Raw genomic sequence first — 22,486 nt, 5'->3', positions numbered from 1 at the left:
CTCAGCACAGTTTGTTAACAAAGATATCAGTGTAGATGAGCCTAAAATATCTAAGTTAAAGGTTGCTTATTATAACAGGGTGTGTTTTGTTTGAAATTATTAGATATGTTAGATTTCCAGATATATTCTGTAAAGGGAATAAAAGCTGTTGCTGTTCCAAATTCTGTTTCTCTCGCTTTCCCTTTCCTCACACAGCTTTAAGTTCTGTTTCTGAAGTGAAGGAGAGAGGGCATTTTATTCTCATTCTTCTTACGAACTGGTTTGGGAGTCCAAAGCACGTGCCAAGCGTCTGTCTTACATGGTTGGGTATGACAGGTCATGTTTGCATCGTGGTGTGGCCCAGTTCTCGTTCTCATGCCCCTAGTTTTAATCTCAGGCATAACGAAATGCATGATAAAGGGTCAATTTTGACTGTTGCTTGTCAACTTTCATATTGGACATTCTGTTTGAAATGAGGACACCTGCTTGTAGGGGTGCTTTCTTTCTTTCTTTTTCTTTCTTTCTTTCTTTTTTTTTTTCTAAAAGTACTCATGGAGAATTGATATATGCCAAGCCAGAAAACAGGAGTGAAACAACCAAAGTTCCTGCCCAGGAGGAGCCCATTCTACTGGGGGAAAGGCAAATAACAAGTAAAGGAGTTAACAAGATGGGTGTGTTGAGATCAACTGCAAGTTCTCTGCTGATTGTTTCTGTATTTTCTGTCAAACAAGAATTTGTCAGCTGAGGTTAAGGCTTAAGGAAGAAGGCACTGGAAGTTTTAGGGAGTAGAAAACACGTGAAAGAGTCATCCAGACAGTGGGACAGTGAATAGTAGGAGTGCCCAGGTGTTCCAAGGACCCACCTGAGGCTGTTTTCCTGTTCCAACTCAAATATGCTTTCTCCATATTGGTGGGCAAGTCATTTAACAAATTTGTGTTTGACTCCCAGGAAAGCTAATGAGCTATATACAATCATCCGTGCACAAACACATTGTACTCTTTGAGAGTTGCTGTATAAATCCAAGCTGTAAACGTTTGGTTATAAACACTTTCTATGAAGGTTTTATCATCAGTACTAAAATCTGATTGATGACATCTACTTTCCTATTTAACATTTATTAGTCTAGGTACAATTTTTTATTTGATTTCATTTTATTCCCTCTGGCTTCTTTGACCTTTTCAAATAATAAAAACAAAATGGTTGTGATATTAAAGAATAAGGATTGTTAGGTCTGTTATCTTTTAAAAAATATTTTATTTACATAATACAAATATTAAATATTTATAAAATATAATATAATTCACTTATAATATTACATAACCTCTTTGGGGCAGTGACATCCACCATAATACTTCTAATTATTTTAAGGGGTGTACATGAATGTCTCTAATTTGTTAAAAAAGAAATTAATTTTGATTCATTTAAAAAATACTGGCTCCGAAACTTTGGTTATGAGGAGGGAATTCTTTAAAACAACAATAGGGTGTTCTAGTTCTCAAAATGATTAGGCATTGCCTGTTTAAGGTCTTCAGAACACAAGGCAGGCTCAGCAGTGGTCATGTCCAAGTGGGGAGGTTCCACGCTTGTACCCATCCCTCAGTCATGGAAACTGAAGAGACGAGGTAGTTGTTTTCAGCTGCTAGAGTGAGGCACAGGAAGAAGAATCGCCTAGCCAAGTGGAATGCAGGCTGCACTGAGCTTCCGTAATCAGAATCAACACCTCCAATTACACTCGGAAGTCAAATAGGTAGTTAGTGACAAGGAAAGCACAGATGTCACTCACTTTGTTCGTCCAATTCCCCTGAGCAGATGGGCAATAAAAAGTCTGTGCATGCAGGAGGAAGGCATCAAAGCCTCCATGTAGTCACAACTAAAAGTAACAGCAGATCAGATGCTCCAAATCGATGGATTTGGTGTTGCCATTGATAAGGGAAGAACAGCTTGAACAGAAGGCAATGATAGTCATCATATTCTGTGAAGATTCATGACACCTTTATTCCACGGAAAGCAGTATGCTAAGTACATCATCATTATAGGCAAGAAACATTTATCATGCTTAATATGGGGGAGGTAAGTGTATTCTTATTATCTCATTTTTTACAGCCTGATAGTTACTTTGAGTGCAAATCCTTTTAGCTTTATTTTATGGGGAGATATTGAAAAGATAAGTGATATAACTAAGTTCTCATAAGCTGGGAGAATTGATTCCTATGCTGCTTCTAGACTGGGGATGGCTGAAATTCAGTGACATCTTTAGCTCAAGAAATTACCATTAGATCTGATTCACGTGGAGGCGGTTTTCATATTTTACATATTATTTCTGTTCTTCCTGGATGGACACATCTTAACTACATTCGGATTCGTTTTTACCTGTGCATTCTATTGATTCCGTTTTCCAATAAGTCCTATAGGGAAGGAGACCCACGTAGCTCTAGAGGAGGAGGCTGGGGGAGGTTGACAATCGCCAGGCAGCTTTCTCAGGTCCCAGATCACCTCTAGGCCTTGGTGCAAACTTCTCCAGATTGTGCTCGTTTCTGGTGGAGTGTGAACACTTTCCCTGGTGGGAAGTCCTGCAGTGTAAAATCTGTCTGTGGGGCCGTCCTTCTGGACGGGCTTCACCTATAATCTAACAATATCTTTGTACCTCATTGTGAGGGGATGGAATCTAGCAATCCTGAGCCAGGATCCAGCTCCATCCCTAACCTGCTCAGTGAGCTTGGGCAAGTCATGGAGGCCTGCCAGCCTCAGTTTCCTCATTTGTCAATTGTGATGATAGTTCTTAATGTATCATCCTGGGTAGGGTAATGAATCCTGTAAGATAATGGATATACATACCCAGCAAAGAGCTTGGCACAGAGGGAATGCTCAATAACCTTACTATTATCATAATCCTATTTTCATTAACATCTATAGTGTTATCATAATTGGAATTTTTATTTCAATATTAAGTTGAGAGATAGGGAAAAAAGCTACTGAAGGATTTATTCATGTTATTTTGTTAAAACTGATCGTTAAAATATTTTTTAAAGTCTTAATGCATTCAGATCATCTGCTTGTTTCACCAGATTTGACTTGGAATGACTTCATGACCTTTATAAATTGTTGCCATCTCCAAAGAATAAAAGCTTATTGCCAGGAAAAGTCACCAAAAGATTGTTGTACAGGCTTCAAAAGGCCATTCTAAAAACAATGATGACAGTTCTATTAAAATAAGCATGCAAGCTCTACGAGGTGCTTATTTAAAGGACACAACAACATTTGAGTGTAAATGTTTTCTTAAGGAATCAATCATATTTATTTAGAGTCAGCCTTGTATATAAGTCTTTTGTTGTTGTGTTGGAATAACAAATTCTCTAAGACTGAATGGCACCTTTCTTCTGATTATTTTTATCTCAGCTTCCCTGTTTATATACCTGAATGTTCTTTTATCACATAATTCTCATTTAAGAACTTGAATGATACGTTTATTGGACTCTGTAATAAGGCTAAAAATATGCTTTAAAGGTACAAGTTTTTAGTTTGAGACAACTGTTCTTAATTGTTAAGTTGTTTTCTTTTTTATTACTGTGGGTAAAGTTGTTAATAATTGTGTGCATTTACAAAAATTTGGTATGAATGAGAAAATAGCTTATTCTAATGAACTATGTGTATTATAATAAAATATCTTATAATATTCTTACTGGAATAAGAAAGAAGTGATTTAAAAAGCTTAGAGGTTCCATTGTGTTATATATAAAAGTTAATAAGTACCTTATGTGTATCTATTTGTTTCATAGGTGCATTATTGCAATGGGCCTTGACAAAAATCCAACTTCACCAAAACCTAGGAAAGAGAAGAGTATTGAGAAAAGAGAAGAACTGAAGAAGGGTGAGGGGAAACTGAGGAAGGGTAGAGGGCACATGATACCAAGAAGGAGTGAGATGGAGGGGAACAAAACCACTTCAGTCATTTTTTCAGCTCAAGAAGAAAAAACAGGGATTGTGGAAGTGAGGACAGCTGTGGAAGAAATGGAACTTAAAGGAAAACTGGGACAAGATGTTTGGGAGGATGCCCAGGAAAATGTATTTAAATATGGTAATGGATTCTACAGAGTTCTTTTGTTGTTGTTATTGTTGTTTTGCTTCAGTCTTTAAAACGCCCTTGTGGAAATGTGCAACAAAACCCACTATTACAGTCTTTAGGCAGCTCCATTACATGGAGGAATCCCTGACCACCTTCCTTCTCTTCTTTGCATGGAGTCCTGTATCACCCACCTCAGAGGAGGGCAGGCCTCATTCTGGAGAGGGGAAGGTGTTTGCAGGGGCAGAAGGGGAATTTCTGTCTGCATGAGCCAGAAGCTCTATTCACTTCTGCAGAGAGAGCCTTGGTTGACCAAAGAGAATTTTACTTTTTTTTAGTATTTGAATGAACTTGCTTTGGTGAAATTGATGCTTGGGATTAGGTAGGCACAATATGCTTATATAGTAATAGGAGTATTCCATAAGTAAAAACAGTTGACATAGACTCGGGGTCCTAGAGCAGATCTGTCTGCCTTCCTTGTTATTCTCTCTTGTTCTCTTCTTCTTCCTCCCCTCCCTCCCTCTCTTCTCCCCTCCCTCCCTTCCTGCATTCCTCCTTCTCTCTCTTTCTCTCTCTCTCTCTCTCTCTCTCACACACACACACACACACACACACTCATATGTAGAGTAGTGATAATAACAATAATGAAAGTGCTGGGCACTGAGCACTGGGCCAGAGTGTTCCACACGCTTTTTTTCTTTTCTTTGTCTTGTTTCGTTAGAGAGAGAGGGTGCGTGAGGGGTTGTGGGCAGGAGAGGGCAGAGGGAGAGAGAGAGAATCCCAAGCAGGCTCCACGCCCAGTACAGAGCCCCCACACTGGGCTCAGTCCCACAACCCTGAGATCATGAATTGAATCGAAATCAAGAGTCTGATGCTTAACTCACTGAGCCACCCAGGCTCCCCAACACACACTATTTAATTTTATCCTTACCTTTCATTGTGGTAGATATTATTACTCCCTCCGTTTTGTGGGCTAGGAAACTGAAGCTCAGACAGAGAAACAGAAAGCAGCAGAACTACGATTTACACTGTAGGAGAGGAAAGCTTTTTCTTGGACCCATTTAGGTTCTTTGGCTGGGTCCTTGTGAATGAGACTGACAAGATATTGAAACAGGAAAAACGGACAGAACTGTCTAAGCATGTGCTTCAGACATACACCCAGGAGCACTCAGTGCTAAGTAACTCAAGGGTGTGGTTAGAACTTGGACTTATGTAATAGCATCTTAGCAAAAGAACAATAGGCTTTTAGAAGTGACAAGACAAAGGACAAGCACTGAGCTTCTGGGGCAGCAAATTATGGGAAGGCAAATATATGGCAAAATTAATGCTAGATAAAGGCTGTTTTCAGTGAGGTTTTTGATGGCTGATTCCTCAGGGGCTTTTTTCTGGACTGATAAGGATGTAGAGTTGTCTCCTTTGATTAACTTCTGTCCTGCCAGGGTAGAAGGGAGAAGGGAGACACCTTCACAAGTTTATGTCCTGCTTTTAGGCAAATAGGCAGAGGGCAGAGAGCTCTTCTTTAACCTGCTATTTCTCAGTTGCCTTCAGCTCAATATAACCCAGATGCCAAAGTGGCATATTCTGGGCCCACATACTCTGCCACACTCCAATACCCAGGCTCGTCTAATTCCCACACCCAGACTTCCCACACTGTACAACCTCCTATTCTGCACAAGCTGTCCTCAATGTTACCTGGTTATGGTAACCAGAATCAGAAAGGGAGAGCCACTGGTGTGTCCCGCTTACAGCAAGGAGACAGCGCTGGGATTAAAGGAGCGTTAGCCATGGGTTGGGATGACCTATGGAAGAACTGGCATCGGAAAGGGGCAGATCCTAGGTTCCTCCTTCTCATCTCATCTTGCTGGTGCCCAAGGGTTTCAGAAACTCAAGAGAAGACTTACAAAGCTATTATAGCACTGGACTTTGTTTATTACTGAAAGAATGTGATCATCTTAAAAAAGATTTCCCTTGTAACACTTTGACCCAGTTTATCTCTCTCTGTGATCCCTTCTAGTCTTTATTATCCTAGACTGAGGATTTAAAACTATCTATGGCAATAGCAGTAGCACAGAGATGAACAAATCAGACATGTTTTTATGTGTTTTAACTTTCAAGATGTGTAGGTTTATTAAAGCCATGCTCAGGAGAGGATTAATATTCTTCTTCTTTTTTTTTCCTTAAACCAACATGGCCAGTGTTAGGAGTATGAACTTTATGCCTATGCTATAGCTTTCCCCAAGATCTTTCTTCTGGGTTGGCTAGTTAATGGATTTAAAAAAGAGAAGGAGGAGGAGTGGGAGGGGGAGGAGGAGAAACAGAGGCAGCCAGGCTACAGCTCTCTACAGAGCATCCACTGATGGGAAAGGACAGCCAGAAATTTGAGTGGAGGTCAGCGAGAAAGGGTTGCAGCTGGATTGATGTTGACCTCAAGTCAACTCCTTCCTCATTAGTGGGGATGGTAAACAACAAGCTAATTAAATTCCTTGGAAGAAGGAAGACGAGATGGGAGAAACAGAAGAAATTATGAAAAGGGATCCAGAAAGCATGCCGCCAGTTCACTCGTATTGAGAAGATACCACAAAGGAGGTGGCTCTGAGCTCTTGTGCTGATCGCGTGCTCGTGGTGAATGGAGGGGTGATAAGTGTGATGACCGCGGTGGGCAGAACAAACAAGGGCAGCCTGGAATTTCGTACATTGAAAGAAAGCGCAGAAGCTCCTGCAAAAGAGGATGTGCGGACTGTTCTTCTGGTTCACTACATGTTACTTCAATTTTATGCTCTGCTTCAATAATATAAGTGTAATTGTGTCCTAATTGTGGACACTTGTACTTCTCCAGTTTTAATCAGGGGCCTCCATTAGAGTGTATTTTTCTTGGTCTATGACCAACTCCTTCCACCCCCATATTACTACTAATCCCTAATAATTATTAGACAATGTACTGCCCATGACACTGTGCTAAGCATGTTCCAGGGATGATGATTACATTTTTTAAATGATTTTATTTATTTGAGAGAGAGGGAGAGCATACAAGCTCGGGGGAGAAGGAGAAGCAGGCTTTCCACCGAGCAGGGAGCCACGTGGGGCTCGACCCCAGGACCCCGAGATCATGACCTGAGCCAAAGGCAGATACTTCTCTGACGAAGCCACCCGTGCACCCCTGTTACAGGGCTTCTTGCTTTAATAGTCATCACTGCTTTGTGAGGCAGGTACTACCATGTCACGAATGAAGAAACGGAACCTTGACGATGTTGAGCAGATTGTGTAAGGTCACACACTTAGCAAGTGTTTTCACATGGACTTGGGCACATGTCGGCCTGCCTCTAAAACCCTCATACATCACCACTATGTGACACTGTTGATGGAATTATAGCAGGTCACTCATGTTCTTTTTGGCCTCTGCTTATCCTGTGACCAGCAGCAAATATCTGTAAAGTGACAGATGCATGTGTTTCTCTGTAGTGCCTTGGTGTGCACGTGCACATGTGTGTTCTGTGGCTAACCTAAACTCCTCCTCTTGTGAAGTCTTCCATGATCTCCAAATGATTTTCTGCCCTTTTTTTTATTCCATTTCATCCATTTGACACTATTTCACACAATTAGTCAGGAGTCCTGTATGAAAACCCATAGCAAGAACCCTCAGTGTACAGAGGACCATGTATAAAAATGACCATGAGTCCCGTATCTCTTCTGTACTTGCATCTCATTTCCTCCACAAAAATTGGGGATTCCTTGGTGGCAGGGGTTGTGTTAGTGTAGTGTCTCTTATCTTGCAATCTTACCTTTTCTACATTAAAGAGTTTCATGAAAGGTTAATTGATTGACAGTGACTTGGTCAAGTGAGAACTATCCTATCATTTGGCCTGAAATAGTTGGAGAAAAATATTGGTTTTTATTAGTATTTCCTCTTTGATTCATATGATATAAATCATACTTTTTCATCTTCTTATTTATAATTTTGTTTTGCTGATAATATTTCACATTTCACATTCCCCATATTGAATCTCTTTCATGAAAATCTTCTTGTGACAAATTCTCTTTGTTTGCCTTTCTTCGTTACACTTTCTGATTTCACTTTCCCCTTACATCTCCCTCATACAATCCCTGCATTAGCAGAGCTTTCTTCACATGCACAGGGCATGCATTTCTAAATTAAGTTTCTTTCATTGGGGCAGGGTGGATCGCTCTAAGTAATTACCTGAGAGGTCCCCACCACTGGCAAGGAAGCCAGAATATCTATTAACTAAAACACACAAAATAGGGAAAGCTTTATTTTCCCTGTAAATTTTATTTTAGAGATAATTGTTTATTTGCTTAATTGGTTCTGCATGAAATCCTTTCACTCTCTATCCTTGGCATGTTGTCATTTCAAGATTCTTAGTTTTGGGTGGAGGAAAAAGGGGAACAATTAAATATGAAAGGTGAAAAATTATAACCACAAGGGACAGCTGGAGTTTATCTGATGTGACAATTTCCTTTTTCTGGTACAGATTTGTTGCACTTCTGTTGGGAATGAAGCAAATTAGGGGCTGTGACAGGAATGTTCTATTTTATGAGAATTTTTTATTCTTGGAATGTAATTATTTCCTTGACTGTAGGGATGAATAATGCATATGATTTGGATTCTGGTCTAGGTATAGAATCCCTCATAATCCCTTTTTTTTGATGTCCATTTGGTTCTCAAAGAATGTGCTATTCACAGTATTACTTCTCAGGGCCTTTGGACTTGATTAATTGAATTTTTCCACTTCACTGTTCATTAACTTGATATCCAAATATTTTGACCATTCTTCATATGAAATATGACCTCACTGGGTCTCCAAATTAACTTTCATTATTATAATCCTGTTCTCTTCATTTTTAATTTATTTCTAATTTATTGTTTTCTATCAAGTTCTTCTCTTGTCCATTTTGGTTATTGTAGATGATGATGTCCATTTGTAAATGAACTTTCATTAGGAGCTTTACTGCCTTTCATTTGGAGCTTTACTGCCTTTGTGCTCTTGTATATGTAACTGATTTCATTCTTTGATCACTTGCTGTTGGTTTTCCATGTTCAGTAATTGTGTGAAAAAGAAGCAAAGAAAGGCCCAGAGAAGAGAGGGTAGCGGAGTCAAAGTTCTCATTAAAGTAAAGTAGGTTAAGTATCAGAGATTCTATTTTCCTTCTTACAGTGGTGATTTTTCTCCCCCTCAGAATATGAAGAAGATTTTGAAGTAGACGAGGAGAAACAAGATGAGAAAGCTAATGAAGAAGGACAGGCTGATGACCAAATGACTGGGATGTCAAAGTCACCCTCAGATGATGAAAAAGACCATTTAGACCCTGAAAAGGAGAGTGAAACCTCGTCGCAAAAGGCAGCAGATGCTGACGACAATGTAAAAGATGAAGGTGATGGGTGCTCTGACAGTGAGTTGGAGGAGGATAAACAAGGCAAGTTGTTGCCCAGGTCATGGGACATGAGCTGTTCACCAAGCGCACTCACTACTTTCCTTCACATTTAATGGAATGATCCTCTTTTAAGCGAACATTTAGAGCCTGGATCCCTAACCAGAGGATGGTGATCAGTCTTCCATAAATACCTAATTTATGGGGTCACTCCTTAATCCCTTCTTTCCTTAGTTTGCTGGGATTTTTCACCAGGGCTCAGTAAAGCTTGTAGTGACATGCCATCTGTTTACTTAGAAAGTTACTCCTTTTTTTTTTTTTTTCCAAATCCCAAAGTATCCCCTCTTACATTCATATATAGACACACACACACACACACCCATGTGCATGCATGTGTGTGCACACCATTTTATACCCTTGGAAAAATGAAAAGTATCTTCCATTCAGTTAAAGGGAAAGTTTGAGATTCCTGCCCAAGTTCACTTTATTGTCTTCACTTACTTTGTACACAGGGTGCTGGCATCTTAGTTTCATGGAGGGATTATCTCTCTTGGCAAAGGCAGCTCTCTCCCAGTCTGCAAGCCAAAAATGACTTTGAATGTTCATGGAGAAAATATAGAAAGGTTGTCAGGTAGAGAAAGTTGCCCTTATCATCTGAGGTATATTTCAAGCATTTTAAGACTTTTTAAAAGAACTTAGTTTCCTGAAATAATGTTCAGTCAAAGAAGGAACCAATTCCTGCTGTCCCATAAAAGGGTTTGACCAAGGTTATGTGATTCTTAGTTAATCTGAGATCTCTCCTGGTACACTGAGGGTATTTACTAGTTATACGGATATGTATGTCTTTGTAGTTTGCTTTGGGCTGGAGAATGAGGTCACATTTTGAGGACTTTTTTTTTTTTTTAAAAGATTTAATTATTTATTTGACAGGGGGGCACACAAGTAGGGGTAGAGGTGGGCAGAGGGAGAGGGAGAAACAGACTCCCCTCAGAGGAGGAATGCGGAGCTCCATCCCAGAACCCTGGGATCATGACCTGAGCCAAAGGTAGATGCCCAACTGACTGAGCCACCCAGGCACCCCATGACAACTTTTTAAATGACTGTCCATTTCCCCCATTCTTTCCTCCTCTCAACATTTTTTACTGTATAAAATTCAAAATTTTGAATTAGAGTAGTATATTGGGATAATATAAAATAAGAGTAAATTCAGTAACCAAGTAATCATAAGAGCACATATTTTAGTTACACTCTCTTCAAGAAATAATTTAAGCAAACCTATTCTAAAATTTCATGTACACACATAAAGGCAATAAAATACAGAGACTGTTTAAAGTAAAAGAGAAGATAATTTTACTAGGAACTGTAGGTAGGACCATCACTAAGCTTGAACTAAAAATTTAATCCTGAGTTTCCTGACAGTCAAAGCAAAGAGTGAAGCACCATGAAAATTTAGAATGATGTTCGCTATTAGTAAACTCAAAAACAAAATTTGCTGTCACTTTTATTATAGTTGAAAGACCCACTCAAGATTAATGGACAGGCATTGAAACATTTTTTATAAAGTCTAAACTAGGCCCTTTCTCTAATTTCTCTTAATACTTACATTTTATATTTCCAGGCATGCTTAATATATAAGGTTTTTTCTCAATTTGAATGTGAATATTGGATTTAAGTTTATATTCCTATATGGCATAGAGAAAGTGAAAGAATTCTATGGAAAAGTGATATCACATGAATCAAATTTTGAATAAATTATATGAGTGACTTGAACCTGGAAAAGAACTAAACATGTGTTTGCTTGTAAATATAACTGGTTCAAAACACAGGGACTCAGTTTTTCATTTCTTCAGTAATGGTGGGGAACTAACAAGTGTTGATTTCATGAAGATTCAGCACATTCTTTCAATATTTGGTCATCTGGGATTATTTTTGTGATACATAATCATCTTATTTTCTTAGGGTCAGATGGATTTTTTCTAAAACAATAAATTTTTATGTTCAAACAGAAAGGGATGTAGGCAGTACTTGGATCTTCCTTGGAGGGAAAGCTTTAATCACTTAGACCTGTGGTCATTGAATAACTGACAGACTAGGTAAGCTTTAACACTGAATACTGCTTGCATATAAATAATTGGAATCCTATGTTTGGAAAGGGATCCAGAAGGTATTGTTTATTAAGACTCTGTACTAAGTACTGTGTTAAGTATTTTATATGAATTATCTGATTGACCTCAAACAGTCTTGAAAAGCAGGTACTTTTTATCTCCATTTTACAAATACATAAACTTGGATATGGTGGGATTCCAAGGAACTCACACAAGCAGAAAAAGCAGTGGAACCAAGACATAAAAACATTACCCAACATCAGAGCCTGGATTTTGGAGAAACAATATAATGTTGTTCCAAATGAGAAAATATCTCTTTATCTGAAAGTAAAGCAAATCCCCCCCCAAAAAAGGATTCTCCTTTCTCAAGACTACATTTTTGAGGAACTTGAGCTCTTCATCTTCTTCTCTAGAGTCTTTTTATTGTTGTTGTTTTATTTTTGAAGAAAGGACATAAAAATGGACATTCTCTACTTTTACTCCAATTGACCTTTCTCCTCCCTGGACGGATTTCCCTGTCTACTCCCAGGCATTGAGCTCAGTTCCAGCGGAGGCCCCACCTCCTCCGTGGCACTCTCCTACCTTGCCAGCTTTCACTGAGCTCCTTAGTTTATAACACTATCATTCAGTAATTCATTATTCTCTTATTCATTATCTCTTATTGTTTCATATGTTAAATTTTACCTGTCAAATTAATTACACAAGTTAATAACACAAAATTGTTACACTCTGAAAGCCAGGACTGTATATTGTCTTTGTTATTCTTCACAGAGGTGATTTCCTCAAAGACATTTTGTAAATATTATGCAGTTACTTGATTGTTTTAACACCAAGAACACTAAGATGCTTTTATTCGCCACAAATAAAAGCACCTTAGAATTTTATTGGAAAAGATTGTATATAGTTAGCTGCATTATTGGGTAGAGAATATATAATATTTTTGAAGAGGTACGTAGTGAAATCTACTAGAACATATAAAGTCTAGCCCGCAAATGGGAAATTTAAGAGCCAGAAATTAAATTTGCCAACTATTTTATTTTGTTGCTTCAATAATGATATTATTAAGAGCTCTTTTGCATTTTTGGTATTTACATTAAAACTTTGCCATTATTTTGAAATAAAATCTCATTGCTTATTACTCTTTCTTTCCTCTACTTCCCAGCTCTTTTATTTCCCATCCCTTGATTTTGATAACCTGGCCTCGTGTTATTCAGAAACATTCCTTTTAGCATGCAGAGTATCTGAATTAGAGATTTCATCCAGCAAACAAAGTAGCATGTATTAAAAATGATAATGACACAGTGGGTTCCTTGGAACACTCTATTAAAAAGCCAGACAGCATTTCATCTTCAGAAGAGTAAGAGGCATATTGTGACCACTGAGTCTGAGATACCAGTTCATCCTTTTTACTGACATGATTAAGAATCTTGCTGTTAGTATTTGGACGTGTTTCATTTGAACCTGCCTGCACCTGTTCCCAGAGGGCAAACAATTGCCCAGGCTGTCACTCTGGTGACAAGTCGGCCCCATTAAAGTGCCGGCTCACAATGGCGTGGGCCCGCCTTGATGAATGCTCTGTGCTGAGCAGCCCATGAGTGATGAGCGCTAGGGAACAAGAGCCACGAAGAGAGCACCCTGGTTTAGGCATGACGTGTAACACTTTCCATCGTTTAAAAAGAACGACAGCTTCCTTTTCTCTGCATTTGTGTTGGCAACCCCAGGCACTAAGTCACTAGTTGAAAATATATTGTCATCGATGAATGTTATAAGGTTGAGGGGAAGTGTCATGTCGTTGAGAATATACTTTTATGCTTTCATGGACAGTTTGGATGATAATGCTTCTGAGTAAGAGGTAAAGAATCAATAGCTTCTTTCTTTTTTTTTTTTTTAAAGATTTTATTTATTTATTTGACAGAGATCACAAGTAGGCAGAGAGGCAGGCAGAGAGAGGGGGGAAGCAGGCTCCCCACTGAGCAGAGAGCCCAATGCAGGGCTCGATCCCAGGACCCTGAGATCATGACCTGGGCCCAAGGCAGAGGCTTTAACCCACTGAGCCACCCAGGAGCCCCAAGAATCAATAGCTTCTTATGAGAAAGACTTCAGAGAGAGAGAATCTCTTCCCAGAATTGCAAAGAATCGAATATAAGAATTAAAGCAAATGGTTTTTGAAGTAAGAAAGATAATATTTCACTTGTTCTATTTTCCCTACAGTCAGCATATATTTATATTGAAGAAACTTATAGACTTTTAAAATTCCAGAATCACAAAAATATTCTATTTACTTATTGACTTCAGGAATCTCACTCTTCATTTCCTGGCCTGACTAATGATAAGAAGCATATGAGGGGAGGCTGCTCCTTCCATGTCGAAATTATAGGTGCTATGAAAACACATTCGGTGGATGTCAGTGTAACTTGACTTTTCCTCGAACAGAGAGGCCTAGGGGAAGCCTGTAGATGGCCTTCTGGTCAGCATCTATATGTCTGATTTTGGGTTTTTTTTTGCATGATTGTCAAATTTTAATTTTTCTGAAAAGTCAGAATTCCTCAATCTATATTCACATTTTGATTACTGAAGTAGGAAGTCATGACTTTTAAATGCAGAATCATTTTTGTCCACATAAAACATTTTCCTCTGAGGTTCTTCTCTACAGTTTTGAATCTGCCTTGTATACAACAAAGGTATTATTGGGCTACCCAATAAAATCTTAATCTTAGTGGATAAATGTAAAAGGACTTAGGCAGCACAGTGTGACACAGGGTTTGATTATATTCTCAGGATTTTAAGTATTCATTTTAATGTTTAAAAAAGTGCAGATAAAGGTAGTTATGGAGGAAATTTAAGCTTTTTCAATTTTTTCATCTCCTCCTACTAGAACTGTATTTACCTGTAGATATTTATTCTTACAAATTAATGTGTACATTTGTCTCATTGATGAATTGAGTCATGAATTATCAGTGTGAGGACATATGCGCTCCCTTAAGACAAATAACTAGTTACCATTTATAGTTAGAATTTAATGATTTCTACTTTTATTTTCATTAAACATGCATTCAATCTACAATATTTATGAGTATGGAGCACTTGTCTAATTAGGCATTATTGTACATGAAAATATTGACTAAACCACAGTATCTAATATAAAATAAAAACAGATTTTTATGAGCTCCTGTGTATAATCAAGATAGGACTATTTATATGAGTAATAGTAGGACGTGTAAATTTGTGTGTCACAGCCAATTTGAAGACCATAGGAGCAACATGTACGCAGATTTTGTTGTGAACCCTTGGACCAAAGAATGGGAGAGAGATGCAGTCTATATTAGTTTGGAGGGGTATAAGATCCATTGGGTTGTGGTGAAAGCTAGTTGTTTTTGACTGAATTTACGTATTTGTACTGAGTTTGTGCACTTAAAGTGTCCATGGGGCCTCAAGCTAGTGAACCCAAAACAAAGTAGTTAAAATCAGGGCACTAATGAAGAAAACGGTGAATTTAAACTATAGTAAAACCATGCTCTATGCTAGGAGGTGAGAAATGATTCAAAACAAAGATCAGGGCTTACAGTTTGTTCAAAACAGATAATAAAGCTGCTGAGAACAGTGAGGAGTCTAACAGCAGCTCCTGAGAGAGCTGTCCATGGTCACTGTGAGGAGAATGAACAAACACCTGAGGGAACACGTACAGTTGATCTTTTGTGCTCGTGCAAAAGGAGGCAGTGTCTGGCTAGAGTGTGTAATCCCTGTGGAAGCAGGGTCCTGGCCTGCTTTTTTCTCTACTGTGTCCTTAAAACCTAGCACGTTGCCTGACACATAAGAGAACTATTTTCCATTTGTCATCCTAGGGTGGCAAAGTTAGTTAAGAGAAGCAATAGTAGGTCTGTGACAGTGGGTGCTCTCTGTTTGAAGGCCTTTTGGCAAGTAGAGTAGTCTTGGTTTTACTATAGTGAGTCATTACAAAAATATGTTTTACAAAACTTGCTACTTTATAGCTAATGGGCATTGGGTATTATTTAACTTCTCTGGTCCTTACATTCTTTTAAAATTAATTTAACTTAATTTATTTATTTGAGAGAGAGAGAACGAGTGTGAGTGGAGGGGAGAGGGGCAGATGGAGAGAAAGAGGCAGAGAATCTCAGGTTGACTCTGCGATGGGCAAGGAGACTTAAACGGGACTCGATCTCATCACCCTGAGATGATGACCTGAGACGAAACCAAGAGTTGAATGCTTAACCGACTGAGCCACCCAGGTGCTCCCCTTACTTTCTAGATCTAGAAAAAGAAGATAGCTATTCCATGGGATTAAATGAGATATTTGTAGAGTGCTTACCTCCATGTTTGGTATGCAGTAAGTGCATACATAATCATGATTATGTTTTTATTTATTTACTTTTCCTCAGCAAATGGTTACTGCAATTACTTTTCTTCATATAATGCACAGGGTGAAATCAAGAAAGAAATGCATTAGACTATACTTAACGTGTGTGACTCCATAGAGGGGTAAAGCTGGAATTCATAAAAAAATCATTATTTGATTTTGTGTCATGTAATTTCTGCAGTGACTTACAGAGACAATTAGCCCCATTTTACAGTCAAGAAAACAGAGGCTTAGGGAGGTATGTGGAAGTCAAAGTCAAAGCTCGTCAGCAGCCAAGTCATGATTGAAGCACCTAGTTTCATCTTACAGAGGAACATATTATTTTCTCTCAGTCTCATGTTGTGTGAAATAGTAGTCATGCAAAAAAAGGAACAGTTATCAGTGACACGAAGAGAGAAGACAGTCAAGGGTTTGGAGCCTGATTGAATGCAGGGTGGAAAGTCAGAAATGCCTCACAGGGCATGGACTCAAGGTGCTGCACCAACCAGTGCACATCATTTCTTTACCATAAAGATCAAGAACAGATACTTTTAGCTTCAGTTCCTAAAGGGAGCCATGCAGAGACAAACAGAACTGGGTGGGTGCCAGCTTTGCTTACTAACATACCTTCAAGATAATTTTTCCCTCCTACTGACAAAAAATATTAAGTATGTGCCCTCAGAGTTCTTTCATGTAAAAGGTTCTTTTAGACAAAAATTTCTATATAAAAACTTGCTTCATTTCTAAGACAATAAATAAAATTAGTGATGAAAATCCCATTCCATGGCCCTGAAACATTTTGATCTTTTATTTGTAGGCAAAGTCTTGCCCCAGTGTCTGCATGAAAATGAGAGAAAGAAATGAGAGGGAAACTAAATTGCACAGCAAGTTTAGAGAGAAATTGGAAAACTGAAATGAGTTTATATGAGAGGTCAGGTACCCTTGCCTCTTGAAGGCCGTTCATTCTCCTGATCTATCTTCTCCAAGGGACTGACTCAAAATGAACCAGAGTGTGTTTCAGCCTTTTGAAATAAAGTAACACAATTAATAGGAGCTATGAAAGAAAGGTAGGGGAACGCTCATTTTTCTTATTATGTGAACAACTCTCAGAGACAAAAGTGAGTCATGATATCTATTAAAGATGATAGATTTGAATATTTGGGGGAGTACAGAGCAAGCATAATATTGCCTTCTAGCTAATTGTGCAATTAATGAGAGCTATTGATTGAACAACTAGCAAATATGAGTTGTTTTTCTTTTTAAAAAAAATGTGAGATGCTTAAGAGAGGGTGAGATCATAGTCCCTTAAGTTTCTGAAGTGGTACAAATGGCATAGAGAACAACCGTCCTTGATCTGCTGTGTTCCCTGCTGAGAGGCAGATTTTATAAAATGGAGATAAAGAATGAGTGGTTAAGGTATGCGTTCCTTTGAGAAACAGTGGTCATCTGGTGCCTGTCAAAGCGGTTGGGAGATAAGAACAAATGGAATCATACTGAAGGGGTTCTGTTGCTTAAAGGCTTTTTAGAGTTTGTTTCTTTACTACCGTGTAGCATCTCTCAAATCTTTGTGGAAACTCTGATAAGTGTCTGTGACTATACTTAAAATTCTAAGCCCTGTCATGGAGAGTCATTTGGGCTGGAGGCTGTGAAGGGAAAGGATAAGAGGAAAGACAGGTATTTCTTCCCTTAAAGTCTGTATCAGCTGCTACAGCCATCTGTGTAGCTGCCAAACAGAAATAAAAGGAACAGAAAAGAGTAAGGAGCACACAGAGAGAAAACAAGAAAGCTAGGCAGCATTTAAGTGTAGGCTATTTCATTTGAAAATATAGTCTATAGAAAACTACTGTAAACACAGATCTGTTGGTGAGAAATTCAGAAGCAAGTTTGTATTTCTCTGGCCCCAGCATACGCCATGACTTTCAGGCTGCGCGTCTTCCTTCCAGAGATTCAGTGTATATGTGGCTTTCTTGGAGATTTTTGAAAGGGCTTGTGGGTAGTAAGTACGAAACCATTTCCAGTTTTAGTCAATCTAGTCTGTGTATCAGTAGCATCCTGTTAGCACACGGCCTCCATCTTCTAGAAGCCCTCTGACTTGTCCCATCATGGAGATGGGACTCCATGTCCCATCTCCCAGCTCTGGCAACCCTCTTCCTCCTTTAGAGGATAGCCCTGGGCTGCGGAGCTGCTTCACCTGCCCAGACAAAGAGTCTGGAAAAGCCAAGGAATTTACCTTCCCTTGGGGGCGGGGGTCGGTGGGAGGTAGTAGCCACCTCTGACTGGAGCAGAGTATGAAAGCCCGACTCCTTCCTCAAGAGAGGAACAATTCTAATATAATCTAGACCTCAGAGGTCCCTGTGGGATAAGGCTGAGGTTGAGATGTTGCTTGAAATAGCTCCCTTGATTGACCTCTTGCCTTCCCTGCCCTGCTTCACCTACATCTGTAAGAGTTTCTGCTGGAGCATATCTTTAATATATCACATGAACCCTGACCTCAGCGTCTGCTTTGGGGAAACCTGGAATAAGACAACATGTCCTCCTACACACACACACACACACGCACGCACGCACACACAAGCATCCCCTCAGAATATCTTTAAAGTGTCTTGGTATTATCCGGATGCATTGATCTTTCTAGTACACCTTGCGAGCTGGATATGGTTGGTATCACAGTAGATAAAAATTTAAGTTTTTTTCACAGAGAATACTGTGGCTGATCAACATGATAATGAATAAGCACTCTTACTGAACAAGTAAGAGTATTCCGTTTCTTCTACAATGAAATAGATACAAAGACTTTCCAATAAAATGGCTTTCAAAAATACATACATACATACATACATATATACATACAGTTGGTTTTCAGCTAAATGTGATTTCCTATTGAAAATATCTAGAGGGCTGCCTAGATGGTTCAGTCAGTTAAGCAACTGCCTTTGACTGAGGTCACAATCTCGGAGTCCTGGGATGAAGCCCCACGTTGAGCACCCTGCTCAGTGGGGAGTTTGCTTCTCCCTCTGTTCCTCCCTCTGGCTCATGCTCGCTCACTCTCATTCTCTCTCATATAAATAAGTAAATAAATAAATAATCTTTATAAGAAAGAAAAACTTCTGGAGACTCACAGATTACATAGGTTTTTCTTTATCTTGACAGCTATGTGCAATATATGTGAAAACGGTACTAAATCTATGAACCTATATTTTAAAAATTTAGGATAATTATTATTAACCTAATTCCCACAATTAAACCAGTTGTTTTATGGAAAAACAATGATGTTATCATTTTAATTTTTTAGGTATAAAGACTGCTTCATCCTCCACCTCCAGAAGTCACCCATGTTCTAGTTGCAGTGATGAATCTGCCCTGGGAGATAGAGGAGCCCACACTGGAAACAGTCCGAACAGAAGGGCCAGGAGTTCATCTTCCCAGGAGCTGAGTGAAAGTGATGAGCCAGGAAAATCCCAGCTTCCAATGGAGGATTATTTAGAAGTTGAAATCGAAGACCAAGAAATCGTAACAGCGGATGTAGAGACCAAGCCTCTGCCCATAGAGGAACACTTGGAGAATGTTCTTGAAGAAGAAACGGAGAAAGGAACACAAGTGATTGCTGAGGGCTTGTCTGAGAAGTCCAGGGAACATCTTTCCACAGAAGAAAAAGAAAAGGATAAGAGTGAGCTTTGGGAAGGAAGCACTGCTAAGGTGGAGGACAAAAAGGCAGGTCCCCGTAGGGTGGAAAAAGATGGTAAGTATGGCCATTGAGTTGACCTGCCATTGTTCCATGCATGGAAGCTATTTGGTCCTTGCATTTCTGCCAAAGCTTGGGAAATACGATTGTGATAATGCCAGAGGCATTCAATTTTTTTCTTATTCCTCTCTTCATCACATAATCATACATGTAGTTTCAGCTTGCTGTGTCCCTTCTATTGCATTTTAAAAGTTGATAAATCTTATATAGCTTGTTTCCTATTTTCTGTAAATTCCTTCTTGTGTTAATTCTATCTCAAGAATCAAATAAAACACATTATATGTCTGAAGGCAAGGGTATGTGTGGCTTTTTAGAGGTTACTTAATACTAGAAATACTATTTCTTCTTAGCTATATATATATATATGCACTTCTACACACACACACACACACACACACACACACACACACACACACATCTAACATTGGTAGGTGCTCATGATGTGCCAGTTCTAGACACTTACTTATATTAACTCATCTACTCCCTACAACTGCCCAGTATCCCCTGAGTTAGGTTCTCTTATCATCATGTCTTTTTTTCACAGGCGACAAAATTGTGGCTCAGAGAGGTCAAGTAAATTGTGAAGATTATATAGCCCCGAAGAAGCATTCCTAGGATTTAAATTCAAGCAGAGTGGCTCTGGTTTTTAAAGATTTTTCTATTGTATCTGTGCAATAGGAATTTAAACTTAGATAAAAATATGACAGTTTCATAGAAAATTCCAAACTTTGAGTTTTTCTCTGAAACTGAGTGACTTCCTGACACAGTGGTCCCTGGGTGAGTATGCAGGACAGTTCCATTTGACATGGGAGGAGTGAAGAGTGTCCCACAATAATCAGGTCCCAGGACTTTCAAGATATGGAAGATCTGATGCCTTCCTCGATTTTAGGGTACAGTTAAAAGACCAAGTTGTGTCCTATGGACAGCTGGATCATACCTGCCAGATGTTTGGTTCTGTCACTCCTCTCCTTCCCTGTTCTCTCTCATCTGTCTCCCCTGCCAACAGGTGGGCATTCTTCTCAATTCCAAGCTAAAATCTGTTTTCACATTTTAATATTACTAAAATCATCTGTTTTAAAGCTTATGAATACTTTTAATGTCTCTAACTTTTTTTTTTTTTAGGACCTTAAAAGCTGTTATTAAACCACTGGGGCCTACATCTAGGAATTGAGGATGTTGAATAGTTATCTTTCAATTATCAGTATTATTCACCTTCTACCATGTACAGGGCACCATGGTCAATAAGAAATATGTAAGAGAGGGTGCCTCCCATCACATGTTAAGGGGAAGGCGTGGCACACCAATAATTGGACAAAGGTCAGTAATCATTCATAAAGCCAGAGAAGGTACAAATGCTATGGCGTTTCAAAAGAAAGGGAAAGTCCCATTTGGTTAAGTACACCTTGAATGTTTTTGTGAAGGATTTTTTTGAGGAAGGCTTTAAAGGTTAGATACGATTTTTAAGATCGAATGGAGGAAGATAAAGGCATTCCAGATAGTAGGGTGTAGCAAATTCAAATAACTCTAGAATATACAGCTTGACAAACTTCGATCCACAGGCCCCATCTGGCCTACTGCCTTTTTTTCTCCTCCTGCAGTGCTAAGAATGCTTTAAAAATGTTCTGTTTTTAAAGTCTTTTGTTGGTTTGAAAAAAGTCAAAAGAATAATATGTGGTGACACAAAAAAATTAAATTCAAATTTCAGTGTCAGAAAATAAAGTTTTATTGGAACAGAGCTATGCTCACTGGCTTACATATTAATAATGGCTGCTCTTGCATTGCAAGGACAGAATTAAGTAGTTGCAGCAGAAACCTCCTGATAGCTCACAAAGCCCTAAGAATGCATTCTCTGGCCCTTTATAAAAGAAGTTTGCCAACTTCTCCCCTGGGATTGAAGACCTCTGAGATTTTTCAAAGAGGTTTTTCCATACATGAGTTAAGATCCTCGTTAAAATACATTTGAAAACTTCTTACAAAATAATTCAAGTCTTTGATCATGGATTTCATTGTTCAGTTCTAGAACGTATAATGTACCATCGAGGAAATTTGTACAAGATGCATGTAGTGTAGGTTGTATTTAGGTGATGGATGGAATAGCAGAAACATTGGACTAGGATCATGCCACTTGGAAGAAAGTGAGGTGGGTTTTTTCTGAATGTGTGAAATGAAAAGTGTGTAGGTTTATCATTTTTCTTACATATTATGGGAAGTCTGTGTTCTTGACTAGATAACATCTATAATTCTAAAGCATTTTGTTATCTTTTTATTAAGGCAGGTTTGACACTAGACGGCAAGGTTTGTGACTTTTTATCTTTCTTAAGCTTTAATAAATGTAGCAGGTCTCTTTGTCAGTGTTTATTTTTCATTAACTGCTTATGACATAACATGAAATAACAGTCAGAATATAGAGAAGAGTAGATTTTTAAAAAATTACCCATAGGTTTAGCGCACACACAAAAATCACCTTCAATATGTGGTCAGTTTTTTGATTTCTAAATTTAGGGCTTACGAAGTCGTGTTGTCATAATTTTTATAAAATGTTGTATCCTGCTTTTTATCCTTATTGTTATACCATAAGCATTTTTTGTTATTATGTAATCTTCAATATCTGTGTGTCATCCCATTCTGTGGTTTTCATATAAGGTAACCATTCCCCTATTATTGATATTTATATTTTTCCCTAATTTCACTATTATTAATAGTACTCTAATATCTTATGACCTAAGGTAATTTAAAATCTATAATTATTTTCTTAGGTTAGGTTCCTAAGAGTATCATTTCTAGATCACATATTAAGGCTTTTGATAAAATTTTTTTTTTACAAAGGATTGGTTGAAAAGTTTAAACAATACAGAACAGAG

At 38.5% G+C, this 22,486-nt stretch overlaps 1 protein-coding gene across 1 annotated transcript in view; it reads left to right on the top strand.

The window, feature by feature from the left end:
* Nucleotides 1-22,486, top strand: part of LOC111142900 (glutamate rich 3) — a 77,579-nt gene that overhangs the window by 43,379 nt on the left and 11,714 nt on the right. The window contains 3 exon segments of the mRNA XM_022496285.1: nucleotides 3,756-4,054; nucleotides 9,233-9,469; nucleotides 19,176-19,676. Coding sequence (XP_022351993.1) covers nucleotides 3,756-4,054; nucleotides 9,233-9,469; nucleotides 19,176-19,676 — 1,037 coding nt within the window.

Source organism: Enhydra lutris, unplaced genomic scaffold (assembly GCF_002288905.1).
Source record: "Enhydra lutris kenyoni isolate GAN:26980312 unplaced genomic scaffold, ASM228890v2 scaffoldscaffold9, whole genome shotgun sequence".
In the NCBI taxonomy this organism is placed as follows: domain Eukaryota; kingdom Metazoa; phylum Chordata; class Mammalia; order Carnivora; family Mustelidae; genus Enhydra; species Enhydra lutris.
This window is presented reverse-complemented; position numbering and strand designations above follow the sequence as displayed.